The sequence below is a fragment of the Siniperca chuatsi genome, linkage group LG12 (assembly GCF_020085105.1).
Source record: "Siniperca chuatsi isolate FFG_IHB_CAS linkage group LG12, ASM2008510v1, whole genome shotgun sequence".
Classification (NCBI taxonomy): Eukaryota; Metazoa; Chordata; class Actinopteri; order Centrarchiformes; family Sinipercidae; genus Siniperca; species Siniperca chuatsi.
This window is the reverse complement of record NC_058053.1, coordinates 17,348,181-17,364,167: the sequence shown is the minus strand read 5'-3', so window position 1 is coordinate 17,364,167 and position 15,987 is coordinate 17,348,181. Positions and strand designations below refer to the sequence as shown.

At 38.4% G+C, this 15,987-nt stretch overlaps 2 protein-coding genes across 3 annotated transcripts; one reads left to right on the top strand and one right to left on the bottom strand.

Moving 5' to 3' along the window:
* Window positions 1-987: 987 nt before the first annotated feature.
* Window positions 988-8,439, top strand: pdzk1 (PDZ domain containing 1). Its single transcript, XM_044216376.1, has 8 exons — window positions 988-1,115; window positions 3,060-3,269; window positions 4,292-4,505; window positions 5,573-5,905; window positions 6,013-6,209; window positions 6,288-6,512; window positions 6,588-6,908; window positions 7,835-8,439. The coding sequence occupies exons 2-8, from the start codon at window positions 3,063-3,065 to the stop codon at window positions 7,886-7,888; spliced, it is 1,551 nt and encodes a 516-aa protein (XP_044072311.1). The 5' UTR covers window positions 988-1,115; window positions 3,060-3,062; the 3' UTR covers window positions 7,889-8,439.
* si:ch73-390b10.2 (Golgi pH regulator) lies at window positions 8,425-15,890 on the bottom strand. 2 transcript variants are annotated; one of them, XM_044216378.1, is made up of 14 exons: window positions 15,611-15,890; window positions 14,652-14,711; window positions 14,342-14,445; window positions 14,149-14,255; window positions 13,926-14,027; window positions 13,661-13,781; window positions 13,448-13,528; window positions 13,254-13,363; window positions 13,053-13,141; window positions 10,158-10,250; window positions 9,858-9,953; window positions 9,437-9,526; window positions 9,267-9,272; window positions 8,425-9,167 (listed from the first exon to the last, which is right to left on the bottom strand). In XM_044216378.1, exons 1-14 carry the CDS (start codon window positions 15,650-15,652, stop codon window positions 8,961-8,963), a joined length of 1,308 nt encoding a protein of 435 aa, XP_044072313.1. In that variant the 5' UTR covers window positions 15,653-15,890; the 3' UTR covers window positions 8,425-8,960. The 2 variants fall into 2 exon arrangements, with proteins under 2 accessions (XP_044072313.1, XP_044072312.1); XM_044216377.1 differs by having other exon boundaries at window positions 9,267-9,332; window positions 15,611-15,888.
* Between the last annotated feature and the right edge of the window lie 97 nt (window positions 15,891-15,987).

The window sequence follows — 15,987 nt, the reverse complement described above, 5'->3', positions numbered from 1 at the left end:
CATGTTGTCTCAAGCGGCCCTTAAGTTCCATGTTTTAGGAGAAACATTTTCATGTGGAACAGAATAAAAACCACAATTAGATTTTTAGCATTTTTTTTTAACACTTTTGTTGTTGTGGCTGTTGAGTTGCATTTGAATAGTTTTTGCTTATACTTAGTATATATTTATATATAGTTTATACTGGGGGACAATAAAGATCTAATGAAGTGAATTGAAACATAAAGTATAACACAGTACAATTCACAAACTACACCCTCCTAAGTGACCATAAAATTGAATCATCACCTTATTTCAACCGTTAAATAAAACATTATAACCTTCATGAAGGTGGGATTTATTGCAGGGCTGTTGAGTTAGACTGCATCAGTTTTAGCTAGGTGTAACTAATAAACTGGCAACTGAGTCTACAGGTGTCAAAAGACAACATATGGATCAAGATTTCTCCAAGGTGTATAAATGGGTTGAGCAGTGGATTTTTTTTCTTTTTTGAGGTACCATATTTCCAATGTAAAAAAAAAAGTTGTGTTGTCATAAGTTTGACTATTTATAAGTTGTCGTACATAAACCAGTACGTTTTATTTCATGTTAAGAAAATATGTTTGTTGGTGCACCAAGAACACCCAAAATTATATTGTTTTTTTCTGTTTTCAGGTAGCTTAAAGTAACACGATCCTGACAAGGTAGATTTAACTGTGCACACTGATTTTTGTTTCACTAATCAAGACGATTTACAGCAATAATATTCATGTGAAGAAGTACGCACATGATACATTTCCCTTGATGTCATGCTTACTGTGATGTACTATACGTACTATAATGATTCCTGATGTTGCTGATTTCCACCTGCGTCATGTACCTTTGACCACCAAACAGATGACTGTTTCATGGTTCCATTTTCCTTCCTGAGGACAGATTGCACAGGGCCATCGCCTCCTGAGACATTCCAGACACGAGACACTGTTAAATAACTCAGCCTTTAGGCTCACCTTTGGCCTGTCAAAGTCCCTGCAGAGAGAGGGAGAGGGGGAGGGAGGAGGAGGATAGGTTGAAGATACAATAGATAACAGCTAAGCAGTGACAGGTGAGCTCCTCCTTTGGACTGGGACACTGAGCAGGTGAGTTTAATTTCAAATCATAGAGCAAAAAATGTATATAAAGGCCAATTTCAGATTTCTAAAAATATCCATCATCACATACAGCAGTGGTTTCTAACCTCGGGGTCGGAAGCCTCACAAGGGGTTGCAAGATAAATCTGAAGGGTTGTGACACGAAAAATAGGCTAGAAACCAGAACAAAGACATTGTTTTATTTTTTCAGACTTTCCTCTAATCTTAATTCTTGTAAATGACTGGATAATTTCACCTCTTTAGGCCTCTAAAAATAAAGCGAAAGTTCACTTTTTGGTTGAACTGGTCACAAATGGTGATAAGGGGTCGCACGTAGACATAACTTGCCAAAACGTTTAGGAACCACTAACATGAAGCACAAAATAAATTATTGTACTATATAAAGTGGATGAGTTGATTTGTTGAGGTTGAGCTGTGTTGCTTTTGTTAAATAAGGTAAACTTTTATGAAGGCAACATAGTTAACTTGAGGTGTGTTTATATTATCTCAACTTGTAATTCTGAACTGGATCTATTAATTTTATAATCTCTGAAGTGCCCTCTTGTCGGTGCATCTTTGCATTGTGCAGCCAAGCGCAATTTAAACCCACAGAACTATAGAACAGAACTTTTAAAGTCGAGTGGATATTCCAAAGTTTCCAAATATACAAATATGGCTCCATTTAGGGGAATTGTGGGTAAAATTATGTATAGGACATCTACATTTTTGTCATAAAAACTTTAGGGTTTGAATATTGCTTTCAATGTAAACATCAATTAGTTTCACTGCAGGGAAATGTTATTTTTTAAATTTAAACTAACTTAAGGAGAATGTTAAGTGGAAAATCAAGGATTTAAGGTTTCAAGGTTTGGTAAAATGGCATGAACTGTACTCTTGTAAAAGAAGGAGTGTAATTATGTCATTATGCATCACATGAAGGTGCAAGGCTGTTGGAAAATAAAAAAGTAACCACTGCATACTGATATCAAACCACAAATTGTTTGTTGTTTGACCCGTCTGTTTAAATAAATGTGTTGTTTGGAGTCAGTGTGCAGGCATTACTGTTTTTGGGTTTTTTTACTGTTCTCATGTTGATCACTGAGTATTTTACCCTTTATATACAGTTTATCCAGTGGACTACAATAGTTTCTCTTATTTCTGTTATTTTCTTGACAACTTTTGATGGAGATGTGTTGTGTTTTTCAATTACACATCAACACGCAAACATACTCAGAGACAACACAGGAAGAGCTGTATGACACTAACAGAACATACAGTATCCTACATTAAACATGTCGTTCAGTAGGCACATACACATCAGCGCACACACCTGTCCACACATGTCCTTTACGACCTTCCCATATGGAAATAACAGTCTAACATTGCTGTGCATTCAAAGTCTAGGCTGTCTTTTAAAGGAGAGTTGTCACCACAGTCAGCTGTGCCTGCAATTAACCATTAACTGCCACTAGAGCGCTGACATGAAAGATTAACTTTTGATCTGAAGCTATCAGCACTTCTATGGCTCCTTTAGGTCTAGGGTTATGTGCTATTAAATGACTATTTAAAGACTGACAGTAGTGACAGGAAAAGGGGGAGACAAAGGACACATTTTGACGGTTATAAATAAATCCAATAACTACAGCTACTCCTATACTGAAGGGTTACATTAACAAAGTGAACATAGCACTTTCTGTTTGTTTTTTTTATCTTTGTATATCACAGCCTCAAAGCATCAAGATGTCTATAGTCTACATAATATATCTGTATTTTCTGTATCATTACATTGATTTTGCAATTGATATAAACTAATTTGGTAATATTTGGAGATAAATGTAATGACTAAAGACAGCAAATTGTGTTCACTTCAATAAAAAATCACATCTCATAAAGGACATTAAAAGATATAATATGTGATTGTGTGTGTGTTATTAAACCTCTCCTCCATGTTAGGACATGGCCGGGTACAAGCCAAGGGTGATTTCTCTAACCAAGAGGCCGGGTCACACATTTGGCTTTTACTTGAGGGTGGAGCGTGGTGAGGAGGGTCACCTGATCCGCTGCCTGGAAATGGGAGGTCCAGCTGAACTTGCTGGCATGAAAGATGGAGACCGCATCCTGCGGGTCAGTGGAACATTTGTTGATGAACTGTCCCATTCAGAGGTAAGTAGGATGTGAAATTACTGCAGTGCATTAATTAAATCAATAATAACTCCCAGACTTATATGGAGCCCCAGAAATGACAAAATAGTAAAAGGTTATCTGACAAGTCAAAAATATAACTGAATACATCAATAAATAATAATGTTAGTTAAATGATCAATTAAATGGAGTCTAACAGGAAATATAGTGCTTTACACTTTTGCTTTGACCTCCAATCAGTTGGTAAAAAAGCAAAATGGTTTTTATTTGTTCCTTAAGCACCAATCACTTGATAAAATAAAATAAAGTAAAGTAAAATAAGATCTCGGCACACATTTAATCATTTATCGATTCCATATTTCCTCCATGCAACATTTCCTTACCCAATTTCAAATTTGCTTACAGAACTGCTTACATGTGATAATGAGATGGACATAACCAAGTTAGCTAATTAACACTACTTAGACCTTTTTAGTTTAGTATATTTGACATAATGAGAAGAGACATTAAATCACACAAATCTGCTAAGTTTGACATGGATGACACAAATAATCCAAGCCTTATTTCCATTGCGGTACTTGAAGAAGACAAGAGACATGCACTTGAAGATGAAGACGATGTTACAAAGATAGAAGCATGGTGTCTGTGAACTTCCAAGTAGCGTTAGCATTAGCTTGCCATTGCTAAAAAGTTTTAGCTATTGTTACAAGAGTGGTGAGGAAAATTTTAAATGTTGTGTGGGGAGACTATAGAATAGATAAATGATTAAATGCGTCAAGACCCCCAAAAATAAGAAAACTAAGGGGTTGAAAATAAAATGAGCTAGTGAAATATAGATGGAAGTGTAAAATAAATTAAGTTTTAATTTGTTTATCAACTAATTGGTGGAAAAGGAAAAGGTATAAAGCTTTATTTTTTAAATTGTCTGATAACCTTTTTTTAGATTTTTGTCAGTTTAAGGGCTCCATAGACTGAAGGCATTATGCGGTGACAGGCATCTTTCTTAAAACCCTTCTGCTATGTATGTGTTCCCCCCGGGACAGGTCGTGGACATGGTGAGAAACAGTGGACCATCAGTCACGTTCCATATCCTGGATGAAGCTTCCTACAAGCAAGCTAAAGCACAGGGAGTGAACCTGTCCGACCCTCAGAGCACACCAGTTGCCAATGGTGTGGCCAAACAGGCTCCAAAACCCAAACTCAGCTATCTGGTTAAGTCCAGCTCAGGCTTTGGGTTTTCTCTTCGCTCAGTCAAAGGTGAGGTGAGGATGCAGAGTTAGGGAATTGCAACTGATGAAAAAAGAGACCCTTTGAAAAGCACAAATTACGAGCCTGTTTAATTCATATATCTATGTGGGTGAAACTGGATGATAAAAAAGACAGTTTGATACTGAGATTTTATAACTGTCTAATTTGCATCACTTTCTAATAATCCTTTGTAAAGGGCTTGTAGGTTGTAACTAATGCCTTTATTAAAGGTTAAAACATTTTCCAGTTTTATAGATCAGTAACAAGTCATTAATAAGAACAACTTTTGCATTTCATTGGTTAGTTTACATCCTCCTCCAGAATGACACATTCTTTGTCCTACTGCATTTAGGGCTTTAACTCATCAGGAAGCGTTTTGCTGACCTCCAGTGGTTTACTTCTAACCTTGCTACAGTGATGTACAGGCGTACTCCAGGACCCCGTGACAGCACTATTGGGTGTGGTTACAGGTGCAACAGAGCACACTTCTGATTACACCCAACCACACCCGAGGCTTAAAACTTTCAACCAGAGGGCAGTGAAACATTGCTTTACAGCCTGGTGTTAACTTAGTCTTTAACTCCAACTTACTAACACTTACAACTAAAGACTTGATGGATCATTGTTAAAAGCCTTTATTAATGACATATTAGCATTTATAAGTCCAGACACACCATTAAAAAGTGATAAAACCCAACAATAATCAATCACTGCTGAATTGTACTCCTAACAATGTCAGACTCACGAAGGATAGTTTTTTTTTATGCAGAGATAATGTCTGTATTTATTCCACGCATTCATCTTCCTTCTCAAAACCTGGTGCCTATATACCCTATATATCTGAAAGGAGGATGAAAACCAGCCAAAGGGATTTGCACAACCTGGTGACCAAAAGATGCTCTTATTACTGGCTTGTAACTAATCTATAAAGTATTAGTAAATGCCTTATTAATGGTGCCTTATTATAAAGCGGTACTATTATTTTTATCAGACTGTAAAGAACTATCCTTGTAATCCCAGCTGAAATATTTCTATGTTTGAATATTTTTGCTTTTTTTCTATAACACCCTCTCTAGATGAGCAGGGTTTGTTCATGACAGAGGTGATCCCGGGAAGCATGGCTGACAGGGCGGGGGTCAAACCCAACGACCGTCTGCTGGAGGTCAATGGGGAGAGCGTAGAAGGCTCCACACACGAACAAGTAGTGGACAAGATCAAGCTGGCTGGCAGCAGCATAATGTTCCTGTTGGTTGACGAGGAAACAGACAGGTACTACAAGAACAAGCATACAAAGATAGGAGGATGGTTAGCTACAGTCAAGTATCTTCCACACAAGCCACGCACCGCTCACATAACCAAAGGATCTGATGGCTATGGCTTCCTGCTCAGGGAGGAGCCCAAACAAACAGGCAAGGCCATAAAAAATGTTAATATTACAAATAACTGGTATTTTAACAAACATTAAACCGCAGCGAGGAGGCTGTGTTTTGACAGTGTGCTCATTAACTACATGCAGGTCACTTCATAAAGGACATAGACAGAGGCAGCCCAGCAGAAAAAGCAGGTCTGAAGGAAATGGACAGATTAGTGGCTGTGGATGGCGACGAGGTGGACGGCTGCAGCCATGAGCAGGTGGTGGACAGGATCAGGCAGAGTGGCAACAAATGCTGCCTCCTAGTGGTGGACAAAGACACAGACCAAATGTATAAGCTGGTGAGTCAGGGTGCCACTGACAAACTTTAATATAGACTGCAGACAATCTATATAATGTCATTGTTGTGTCCCTCATAGGGGAAAGTATCTCCTATGCTTTTCTGGGAGGAGATGAAGGATTCCAACTCACCGCCCAGTTACACAGAGGCCATCAATTTCCCTGCTCCTGTCCAACCATCCACACCTGTTCAGAAGAGGGAGGAGGGACTCAAGCCTAAACTGTGTAAAATGGAGAAGACCTCAGCTGGCTATGGCTTTCACCTAAATGGCATCCAGGGGGTGTCTGGACAGTATATCAAGGAGGTAAGAATTACAGGAATGCCTGCCGTTTAATCATAACCATTTCAAATCAAAGTAGTAAGACACACTTTGTTGCAGGTGGTGAAGGGTGGAGCCGCTGACAGGGCGGGTCTGGAGGATGACGACATCGTGGTGGAGGTGAATGGAATAAATGTGGAGCAGAGCAGCCATGAGGAGGTGGTGGCAATGATCCGCAGCAGTGGCAGCTCTCTGGAGATGCTGGTGGCTAAAAAAAACGTCTACGACCAACTCAAAGCTCAAGGAGTGACCATCACACATCTGCTACTCGGCGAAACATCTTATGTTCAGGTCCACACTGCGGACACTCCAGAGCCCAGCACGGAGAGACATAAGGAGGAGGCCAGACCTGAAACTCCCAGTGAACCAGCAAGAGAGAGGGTGAGTGGTGCTTTTAAAAACTTCATAGGTAACATTTTTTGCTAGAGAGGTGTGGCTATAGGGATAGCTATAGGAAGGTTGGTTTGTCAGTTGGTCCACCACTTTAGTCCAGACTGAAATATCTCAACAACTACTGGATGGATTGCCATGAAATTTTGTGCAGATGTTCATGTTCTCGATGAATCCTAATGACGATGGTGATCTCCTGACTTTTCCTCTAGCGCCACCAGCAGGTTAAAGTTTTCACTTATCCAGTTAAATATCTCAACATCTACAGATAGATTGGCACAAAAGTTTGTACAGATATTCATGGTTCCCCAACAGTGTGTCCTATTGACTTTGGTGACCCACTGACTTTTCCTCTCGCACCACTATGAGGTTGACATTTGTGGTTTTGAATGAAATGTCTTCCCACCTGTTGGATGGATTGCCATGAAATTTCGTAGACATTTATGTCCCCCTCAGATAAATTCGAACAACTTTGGTGATCCCTAGATGTTTCTTTGGCACCATCATCACGTCATAATTTTAATTTGTTAAATACTTTTTAGCTGAAAAACTAATGACATTCCAATAAGCCTCAGCTGTACTTCGTGTTTAGTGCCAGTTAGCAAATGTTAGCATGCTAACACAATAAACTAAGATGATGAACATGTAAACATATCTGGTAAACATCAGCATGTTAGCAGTGTCGTTGTTAGCATGTTGAAGTTAGTATTTCGCTTTAAGCACTGCGCTAGCTTGGCTAAAAACTAATAATCTTGTTTATAGGTGGCCATGTACTTGCTGCATATTTACTAAGGACTAGAATCATTGCAAGTATCATGTAATTCCCTGTTTATCTTTTCAACTAAAAGCTGACATGAAAATGTCAAAAAATGTTCAATGTCTAAAATAATTGTGATTATATTTTCTTTCTCTTCTAGACCTCATCTGCGTCATCATCTTCATCTCAAGAGAGTTTCTATGTGAGAATCTGAGAAGCCACTGAAAGGACCCGTTTCCTGATTTGGCCTTTGTCAATCAAATGTTGATCCATCATGTTTTTAAACAATCAGCTCTAAGGGCTTCACACATCCAATTAATATCAGGGGAGACAAGAGTTGAAGGAAAAAACAGAACAAGGACAGTAAAGACTTTTGAAATCCAATATCTCAATCATAGCAGAATAGTTGCATTTATGAAAGGGCTGAGAACAAAACTGTTCCTGAATACTTTTGTCTTCCTTTGATGCAAACAGTAGATCTACTCGTAGATTAGCCTGTGCAATGATCTGAGTAATGTCTTTACCAAACCTGAGATTACCAATGTTACCAAGATAACTACAGCCTACAGAACTTAAGCTAACACTATTAATACTGCCAGTAAATACTGTGGCCTTTAATGTATTTTTTCTCTATGCAAAGACTGCTGCCTTTATTTAATTTTCTTAAAAAAATAACTTTATTGTACCTATTTCTAAATAAAAGTAAATGAATGAAAATATCCATGAACACAAATAAATGAACACATACTATCTGAATTAAGCTTACTTTATGGGTATTTGTTTTTGTTCCTAATTACGTGACTTACATGACATATTTTGTTAAAAATAACAGCTGCTTCAGGATGGAGATCATGAGTGACATCTTGATCTTTCCATCATATAGTCCATTTACACCTCAGTGTAGGAGGGAAGCATGGATGTGCCGTGAACAGTACAGCTCCAGTGTGTTCAGACAAAAGAATAATTTTGGCCAACATAATAAAAGTTGAAGAGCACAGAGAACAAAGTGTTTGCATTTGCAGGTAAAATTAAATTCCTAATAGTAATGTTTGTTCTGTAAATACTTAAATTCAAGAGAATCCACTTCAAAGCTGTTTCCTCATGTGCTTCCCCATCACTTGCATCTAACAATCAGCCATTCCTGATTCAGGAACAGGCAGTCCAGATAATTATGTCCTATATAAAAAAAAAAAAAACAACGCAATTTTCTGGATATCCCTAAATTCCAGATTTAAAGTCACCCCAGGGGTCAGGAGTCACGTCCATGTGAGAAGAGATGTAGAGAATCAGAGGGTCATGTGTTTCTCTGGTGCCTGCTTGTGGGCGAGATAAAGGAAGAGGATGCTGGACAGGGCGCTGACCAGGAAGATGACATCAAACCAGCGGTGGTAGAAGTTGAACTGCAGCTCTCCCAGAACCTCTGTCACAATGGAGCGATACTCCAGCGGCATGCTCATACGCATCAGCAATACGGATGATACAAAATACATCCCCTGGTGGAGTGAGACACACAGAGAGAAAACGTTTTGGTTTATCTGTTGTTTGTAGGCTGTGCTCTGTGTTACAAGACAACTATAAATCAACACACTCACCATGATCTGAGCGAGGACGAGCACAATGACATTGGAGGACTTGCTGCTTGATATTGCATAGAAGAACTAAAAACGAAGTATTAAATCTTTGGATAAATAGACGTACCATTCCAAAAACAGATTAATTAACCTCAAGATCTGTAGCCATTTCAACATGTATCATTTTTTACCTTAGTGAGGGTGATGAGTAAGCCACGAATGGATGTCACGATTATTATTCCCACCAAGATGAAAGAGATGTGTTGAGACCAAAACTTTACCTGAGACAGGGAATAAGAGAACAAAATAATATGAAGAGCAAAGAAATTAAAAATGAAATTAGAGTAGGGACAGAGGATAACAACTTTCAATCTGCATTTATCATTTACTGATTTAAATTTCAACGTAATGCCATGCTCTATGAGTGTGAACTACGAGAACTCAATCAAATAAACTGTCTACGTGAGAAAAGATTGAAAGCGATCATTACCAGGTTCACTGCAGAGAAAGCAGGGAGATAGATTATAATGAGCTGGTAATTATCTTTACAGGAGGTCATGCAGTATGACACGTGACTATTTCTGCAGGTGTGTGTGTGTGTGTATGTCTTACATCAAACTGGATGCCCAAGTAGTTAACTGTAATTTCAATGCCCCTCGTCACTGGATCCGTCTTTCCAACTCGATCAAACACAATGTTTATAGTGGCCTATGATAGACAGAAGAGGGATTTTAAAAATAAATCAAAGTACTTTTTTTAAAACTACATCTTAAACAATCTTAAAAAAACATCTTAAAACATCTTAAAAAAAAAAAAAATGTGATTATGTAACTAGGCCATAGCACTCACAGTATCTATGTGTGAGTGTGAGGGAAAGACACAATGCCAGAATACAATTGTGAATGTTCTCACCATGAAGATTTTCCAAACGCAATAGATGGAAAAGAAGTAGCCGAGGAAGTTGAAGTATTTCCCCTGGAATGTCTTTGAGTACTCAATTCGCTCCTAAAGAGAATGAAATGCGGTGGTAAAGAATTAGATGTGTGTCTGTAATGGCAGTCAGTGGCATAGCCTAGTGGTTCTCTAGTCCAGGGGCCAATACTACGAAGCAAGTTCAACATACCCCTGGTCTCTTTTCGTTATCTGGCTTCACTAACCCTAACAACTGCGATCAGGATGAGTGGTCACACAACACTAGTTATCAACTCGGTAAGTCAACCCAGGTTTTCCCAATCCAGCCATGAGTGCGCTCACATAAAAGGGGTGGTGTCTGCAGCATATGACCAATCGCAAACATGGACAAGTCTACTGGCAGCAGAGTGGCATATTTTACAAATGAAGTAAAGACATAATCCAGGCTGAAAGCAACACAGCTGCAGCTACCAAATGCAGGAAGGACAGCTGGCAAAAATAAGAAATAAAATAAATCGCCGGACTGTGTGAATGCATAAATTAATTAATAGGCTTATAATATCACTGCCGCATCATTAAGGCATGAGATCTGACTATAATTACATTTATAATAATAATAAAGTTTATTTGTATAGCACATATCAAAACCAGCATTACAAAGTGCTTTACACATAAGACACAACAATAAAACACACAGTGAATAAACAGCCAGGCATAGGGAATAAAAGTGGAATAAAACTTAAACACAATAAATGATTAAAAACTATAAATAAAACACCAAGGATAAAATGTAAAGACAATGGCTGAATTAAAGCTTAAGGTAGAGCAGTGCAAGACTTAAGTGCAATGTCAAGAATAAAGTATAATGTAACTCAATAGTTAAGAATTAAAATAAACTTAAAGATTGTAAGAAAAAAATATAGAAATGTAGGAAGATTTGTGTATTCCATTAAATTAATGTGTTGCTTAGATGTACCTATTCTTATGGCGTGTTTATGACAATTTTGCCAATCTTACTCTTTGAGCTGCAGCAGTGTGAAACAGACTTGGGAGCAAATAAAAGATAAATATAAAAATATAAATCAAAGTGTTAAGTGACTTTCTTTAAACAAGTATCAGGCTTTAGTGCTCTTTAGTGCTTCAATCAGTCTCTGTTGTAGGATATCGGTTTACAAAAGCACAAGGGTTTTGTCTGTCTCTAGACTCTTGCCCTCCTAAGAGACTCTCTCACAATCCATGCACCAAGCTTTTATTTTTTAATTCTTTTTTTGTTCCACGCACTGATCTCCACATGATCTTCTTTGAATGGTGATGCTATTTTCCAAGAGAAAAGATTAGTCAGTAGCCTATATTGGCATTGCTTTTATACTCATTGATGATCTGTTATCTCCAACATGACCTGCTCCGGAGCAGGTGTTCGGCATGTTACCATGGTGATCTACCCCGGTAAGAAGTGAACCACCATTGTAGGACTGAAAACCCAGGGTTAAACCTCAACTTACCTCGCTAACCCCAAATCCTGCTTCGTTGTATAGGCCACAGGTTTCAGAGACTCCTGGTTTCAGTTTAAACAATGTAATCAGGCACTAATTTGAGTGAAAACCATGGATATAAATGATATGGGTAGCTGCAAATTACTTTTTCTATCTGATCTGAATCAACCATGTGATTATCCAAGAGCAGACCATAGTGGAGCAGACCTGACGGCATGCTGTCAAACATTTATAAACACTTTATTTATTGACTTTCTTTTATTAGGTCCTTTGATGTAATACTGCATGTGATAACATGTAGTGGCAATAAGCCTGGTTCAAATTACAGCAAGGGAAATTCTATACATGTTATATAGAGACTGATAAGTATCATATTACAGATGTTTAAGTTTAGGCATATGCATGGAAAATGCTGTGTTTAGTTATTGGGTTAGAGATCGCTATGTTTAGGCAGGTCTGGTGTGGTTGAAACAGTTAATCAGTATTATTGATATGATCCAGGAGACAAACCAGAGCTAAAAGGCCAGTAAATATTGGCCTCTGCTATGGCTTTGTATGTTATGGGTGTGATAATATTAAATTCTTTGCTGACACCTTAGCCATAACAACTTTATGAATAGGTGTATCTAAAGGCAGAAGGTAAGGATCTGCAGAAATTGTCAGTTATGTCCCCTTTACTTTCCCCCTTAGGACATACGCTTTTGACTAGCTCTGTAATCTTTGACTGGCTCAGGCCTCCCTCAGCAGCACTGACCACACTACCCACTGTAATAATCAATTGAGGGGTGGGGGAGGGACAAATTTCAGTGCATAGTCACTGAAAGGAAACACAAACAAGCATCCGCACCTGTACCCACATTAACAGGTGATAAAGCTCCAAACTGATAACATTCAGCAAGCGAGAATTTGTTTTGGGAGATGGGCCTTTGTTGACTGACTCTCAGGAGGGACAGACGGTTCTTGGTAGTCAAAGAAACTGCACCACAGATTACACTTCAACTAAGCCTTCACAGGAGTCATAAAATAGTCAGAACTATCACCTGTGCAAGTCAAGATACATACAACAATTAAAGTACAATTAAACCTGTGACTAATATTTTTTGGCTACTTGGGGTCAACAGAAACAAGTTGTGAACACAACATTGACATATCATCCACCATTGAAATTGATATGGTGAACTTCCTAGTTGTGTATTTACACATACTGTACATCCATCCATTTGAATAACTTCATTCAAGACTATAGCCTGCATTTCCTTACGTATTTTTGTTTTTAATTCACTTTGTGTCTCTCGTTAGTTAAGTGGAACATAGTGTGCTTGCGTGTGTGTGTGTGTGTGTGTGTGTGTGTGTGTGTGTGTGTGTGTGTGTGTGTGTGTGTATGTGCATGAACGTGTGTTACCTTGGTGGCTTGCAGGTCCACAGTCTCAAGAAAGAGTTGTCGACTCAGCTCCTCTAGAGCATCAACCTCCTGCTGGATCAGAGACAGGTCTGGAGGGAAGTCAAGGCTGACATACAAATACTGTAGACAATTAGTACATAGTTATCTGGTAACAGCTAAAAATCTTATCGCAATCATATTCAACATAAGTATAAAGGATACTTTCGCTGCCTGTTTGTGTGGAGGTAACACTCTTGATCATGCCCCAGAATCCTGTCTGTTTGTTCTGGTCTTCCCCACGCTGGTACATCTGCCTCCGTGTCATGGCAATTCTACACACAGAACAAATTGTAGTGGCATAATAATTAGTTTTATTCATTTTATAAAAAAGTTGTTTTTTTTTTTTTTTAACTCACCGTTTCTTCTTGCTGACAATCATGTCCATAGTCTGGAGCAGCCGCCTCTCCAGAGCAAGGATGTCACTGTCTGTTACATTTCTGTGAAAACAACAAAGCAGGAGGCATCAAAGCAATGGCGGCATGTGTCATGCAAACATGGATGCAATTCAGGATGGTAATGTCTGAGGCATAAACAGACTCAGATTAACAGGCTGTGTGATACAATCTTACCTGAGGAAATAGGACATGTACGTGTAGGGACAGTTGACCGCACCAAACCCGGACAACAGAGCCATGAGCGTGACTCCGATCACACCAACACGACTGATTAGCTGCTCAATGGACAGGATGCCTAAACAAAAGACAACAACAGACTGAAAACAGCAACACCATTGTTTCACTTGCCTTTCAACACTCATATTATGAGAAAAAAAAGGTATCCACAGTTATATACTAGTCATAAAGGTGCCCAACGAGGAGAAGGACGCACACTCACCATGTTTTGGACTCAGGATGGGGAATGGGTCTCCCAATTTCCAGAAGAAATACATGAAGGTAAACCACACCATACAAGCAAACAGAAGCCTCTGTCTCTGCACTACACAGACACAAAGCAGCTTTCTGTTACATAATGTGTGAAATAACATCTGTCACACAGCATTATTTATTTTTAGTTACAGTATTTTATTTTCAATACTCAGCTAATCAGCTACACTTACAGAGTCGTATGTTGCTGACAACAAAGTAACCAATGTAGAAAGGCACCACAAAGATTAGAACCAGCAGTATCACATACAAATTCAGCTTCCAGTGGAAATACCTAGAACTGTGGCAAAGACATGAGGGTTAAAATTCTTCATCCGCAATAAGCAGCAATAAAACACAGTTATATTCCACAGAAAATTTACTTACCTAGTACTTAAGGCACCCAGAATCTCAAAGATGATGAGCTCAAACATTGTACACGAAAAAGCAAACGTGACAGAGAAAACCACCTGGACAACATACTGCCGCACCTACATCAACAAACACAAAAACAGTCAAGACTGTTAGCACAGTGGACTTCCTGTGATTGATGTAGGCCTACAGCTCTATCGGTGATGACCAGGTCGAAATGCACTCATGTGTTTTTCTCACTGGAATCATCATCGTGCCTGGGCCAGTACTCAACACATCCATTCTAATGGTTATTTGTAAATAAATGCTTGTGATAACACTGTACCTCGTAATCTTTAAACAGCCGCCGCATAAAGAATAACCAGCCAAATCCAAAGAACAGCACCTGTGTTGGATTAAATGGGAATTATTTGGAGGAAGGTGACAAGGGGAAGATTACATCATCGTATTTTCAATTAGGAAATGCTAAGTAGAAAAACTACACTTTTTCTGTCTGAGTTTCAATAAAGCTAACAAGCTTGAGTAAAGTGGGAAACCAAATTAGATCTTATCTCAAATCTCAAGTCTATGAATTAAGAATTACAGGTTGTTGTTTTTTTTACTACAGACATTTTTCACAGACATGTCACTGTAGAAAAAGCCCAGGTTTACATAATAAAATTAATGATGGCTGAATTCAAGGTTCAATAATGAATGCACAATAATGAAACTTAAGTTATTCTAGTAAACCTGTTCATATACAAGAGAAAGAGAAAAATATAATAGAAAACTGCTGTCTAATTTAATTTAGAGTTATGTTAAGTTATAAACTTAATGTAATAATGTCTAAAATTGTATGTAAACATGTGGGAAATATTCACAGTATTGATGGTGGTTGAGTTTGAGTAAATAAACAATGAAACATGAATTTATTTGTGGTCAATGAATACATTTTGTGTCCAGTGAATAAAGTTATTCACAGTTTACTCCACATAGAGTGCTGTTGTGCTGACTGTGTAAAGAGTTTCGAAATAGTGACCTCAGTATTGAGAAATGGGTGTAATCAACTGTAAAAACGGTACCATGTTGACTGTTTTCAAGACGTTTTCAGCCCGTTCAACTAAGATAGAAGACATTAAAACCTCTACAGGACGAACAAGAACGCTGCAGTTCAAGATAGTCACAGAGCTAAGTAAATAATTAAATGAAACGTTAGCTTACAACATGCGCTGGATATTTTTTGAGTGAAAGAAATACGCGGTGCAACTTGTTGACTTTACCACCTCGTCATTAGCTTAACGTTACCTGTGAGGTGAACATGATGACTGAGTCCACCAGAAACGACATGACGATGTCTGTAAAACAGCCTTTAGTCCGCAAAAAAAAAACTGACTGTACAGGTGTAACAGGGTCGAGGACAGCTTCAATTCATGCTGATACAAAAAAAACATCAGCTTTAAATGTTTAAAATGTTTGTTATGTTGCTAATGAGCCCATTGTAGGCGCATTTGTTGTTCAGCTGTCAAGTTACAACGGTAGCCCAAGTATGTACGTCACCAAGATGAGTCCGATAAACACACTTCCGTCGCAAAACTGTGACGTCTGATAAAAAAACCTGAAAAGTAAATCACAAGATTGATAGATTTCATAATACTTTAAAACATTTCTAAATATGTTTTTGA

What these genes read in the sequence shown, in the direction of transcription:
- si:ch73-390b10.2 (XM_044216377.1), bottom strand. Translation starts at nt 15,652, where the DNA reads ATGTCGTTTCTGGTGGACTCAGTCATCATGTTCACCTCACAG. An exon ending in TACATGTCCTATTTCCTCAG is followed by an intron (nt 13,529 to 13,660) that starts GTAAGATTGTAT and finishes TTGTTTTCACAG; the next exon opens with AAATGTAACAGACAGTGACA. An exon ending in TGGACCTGCAAGCCACCAAG is followed by an intron (nt 10,251 to 13,052) that starts GTAACACACGTT and finishes CATTCTCTTTAG; the next exon opens with GAGCGAATTGAGTACTCAAA.
- pdzk1 (XM_044216376.1), top strand. Translation starts at nt 3,063, where the DNA reads ATGGCCGGGTACAAGCCAAGGGTGATTTCTCTAACCAAGAGGCCGGGT. An exon ending in ATGAACTGTCCCATTCAGAG is followed by an intron (nt 3,270 to 4,291) that starts GTAAGTAGGATG and finishes CCCCCGGGACAG; the next exon opens with GTCGTGGACATGGTGAGAAA. An exon ending in TTCTCTTCGCTCAGTCAAAG is followed by an intron (nt 4,506 to 5,572) that starts GTGAGGTGAGGA and finishes CACCCTCTCTAG; the next exon opens with ATGAGCAGGGTTTGTTCATG.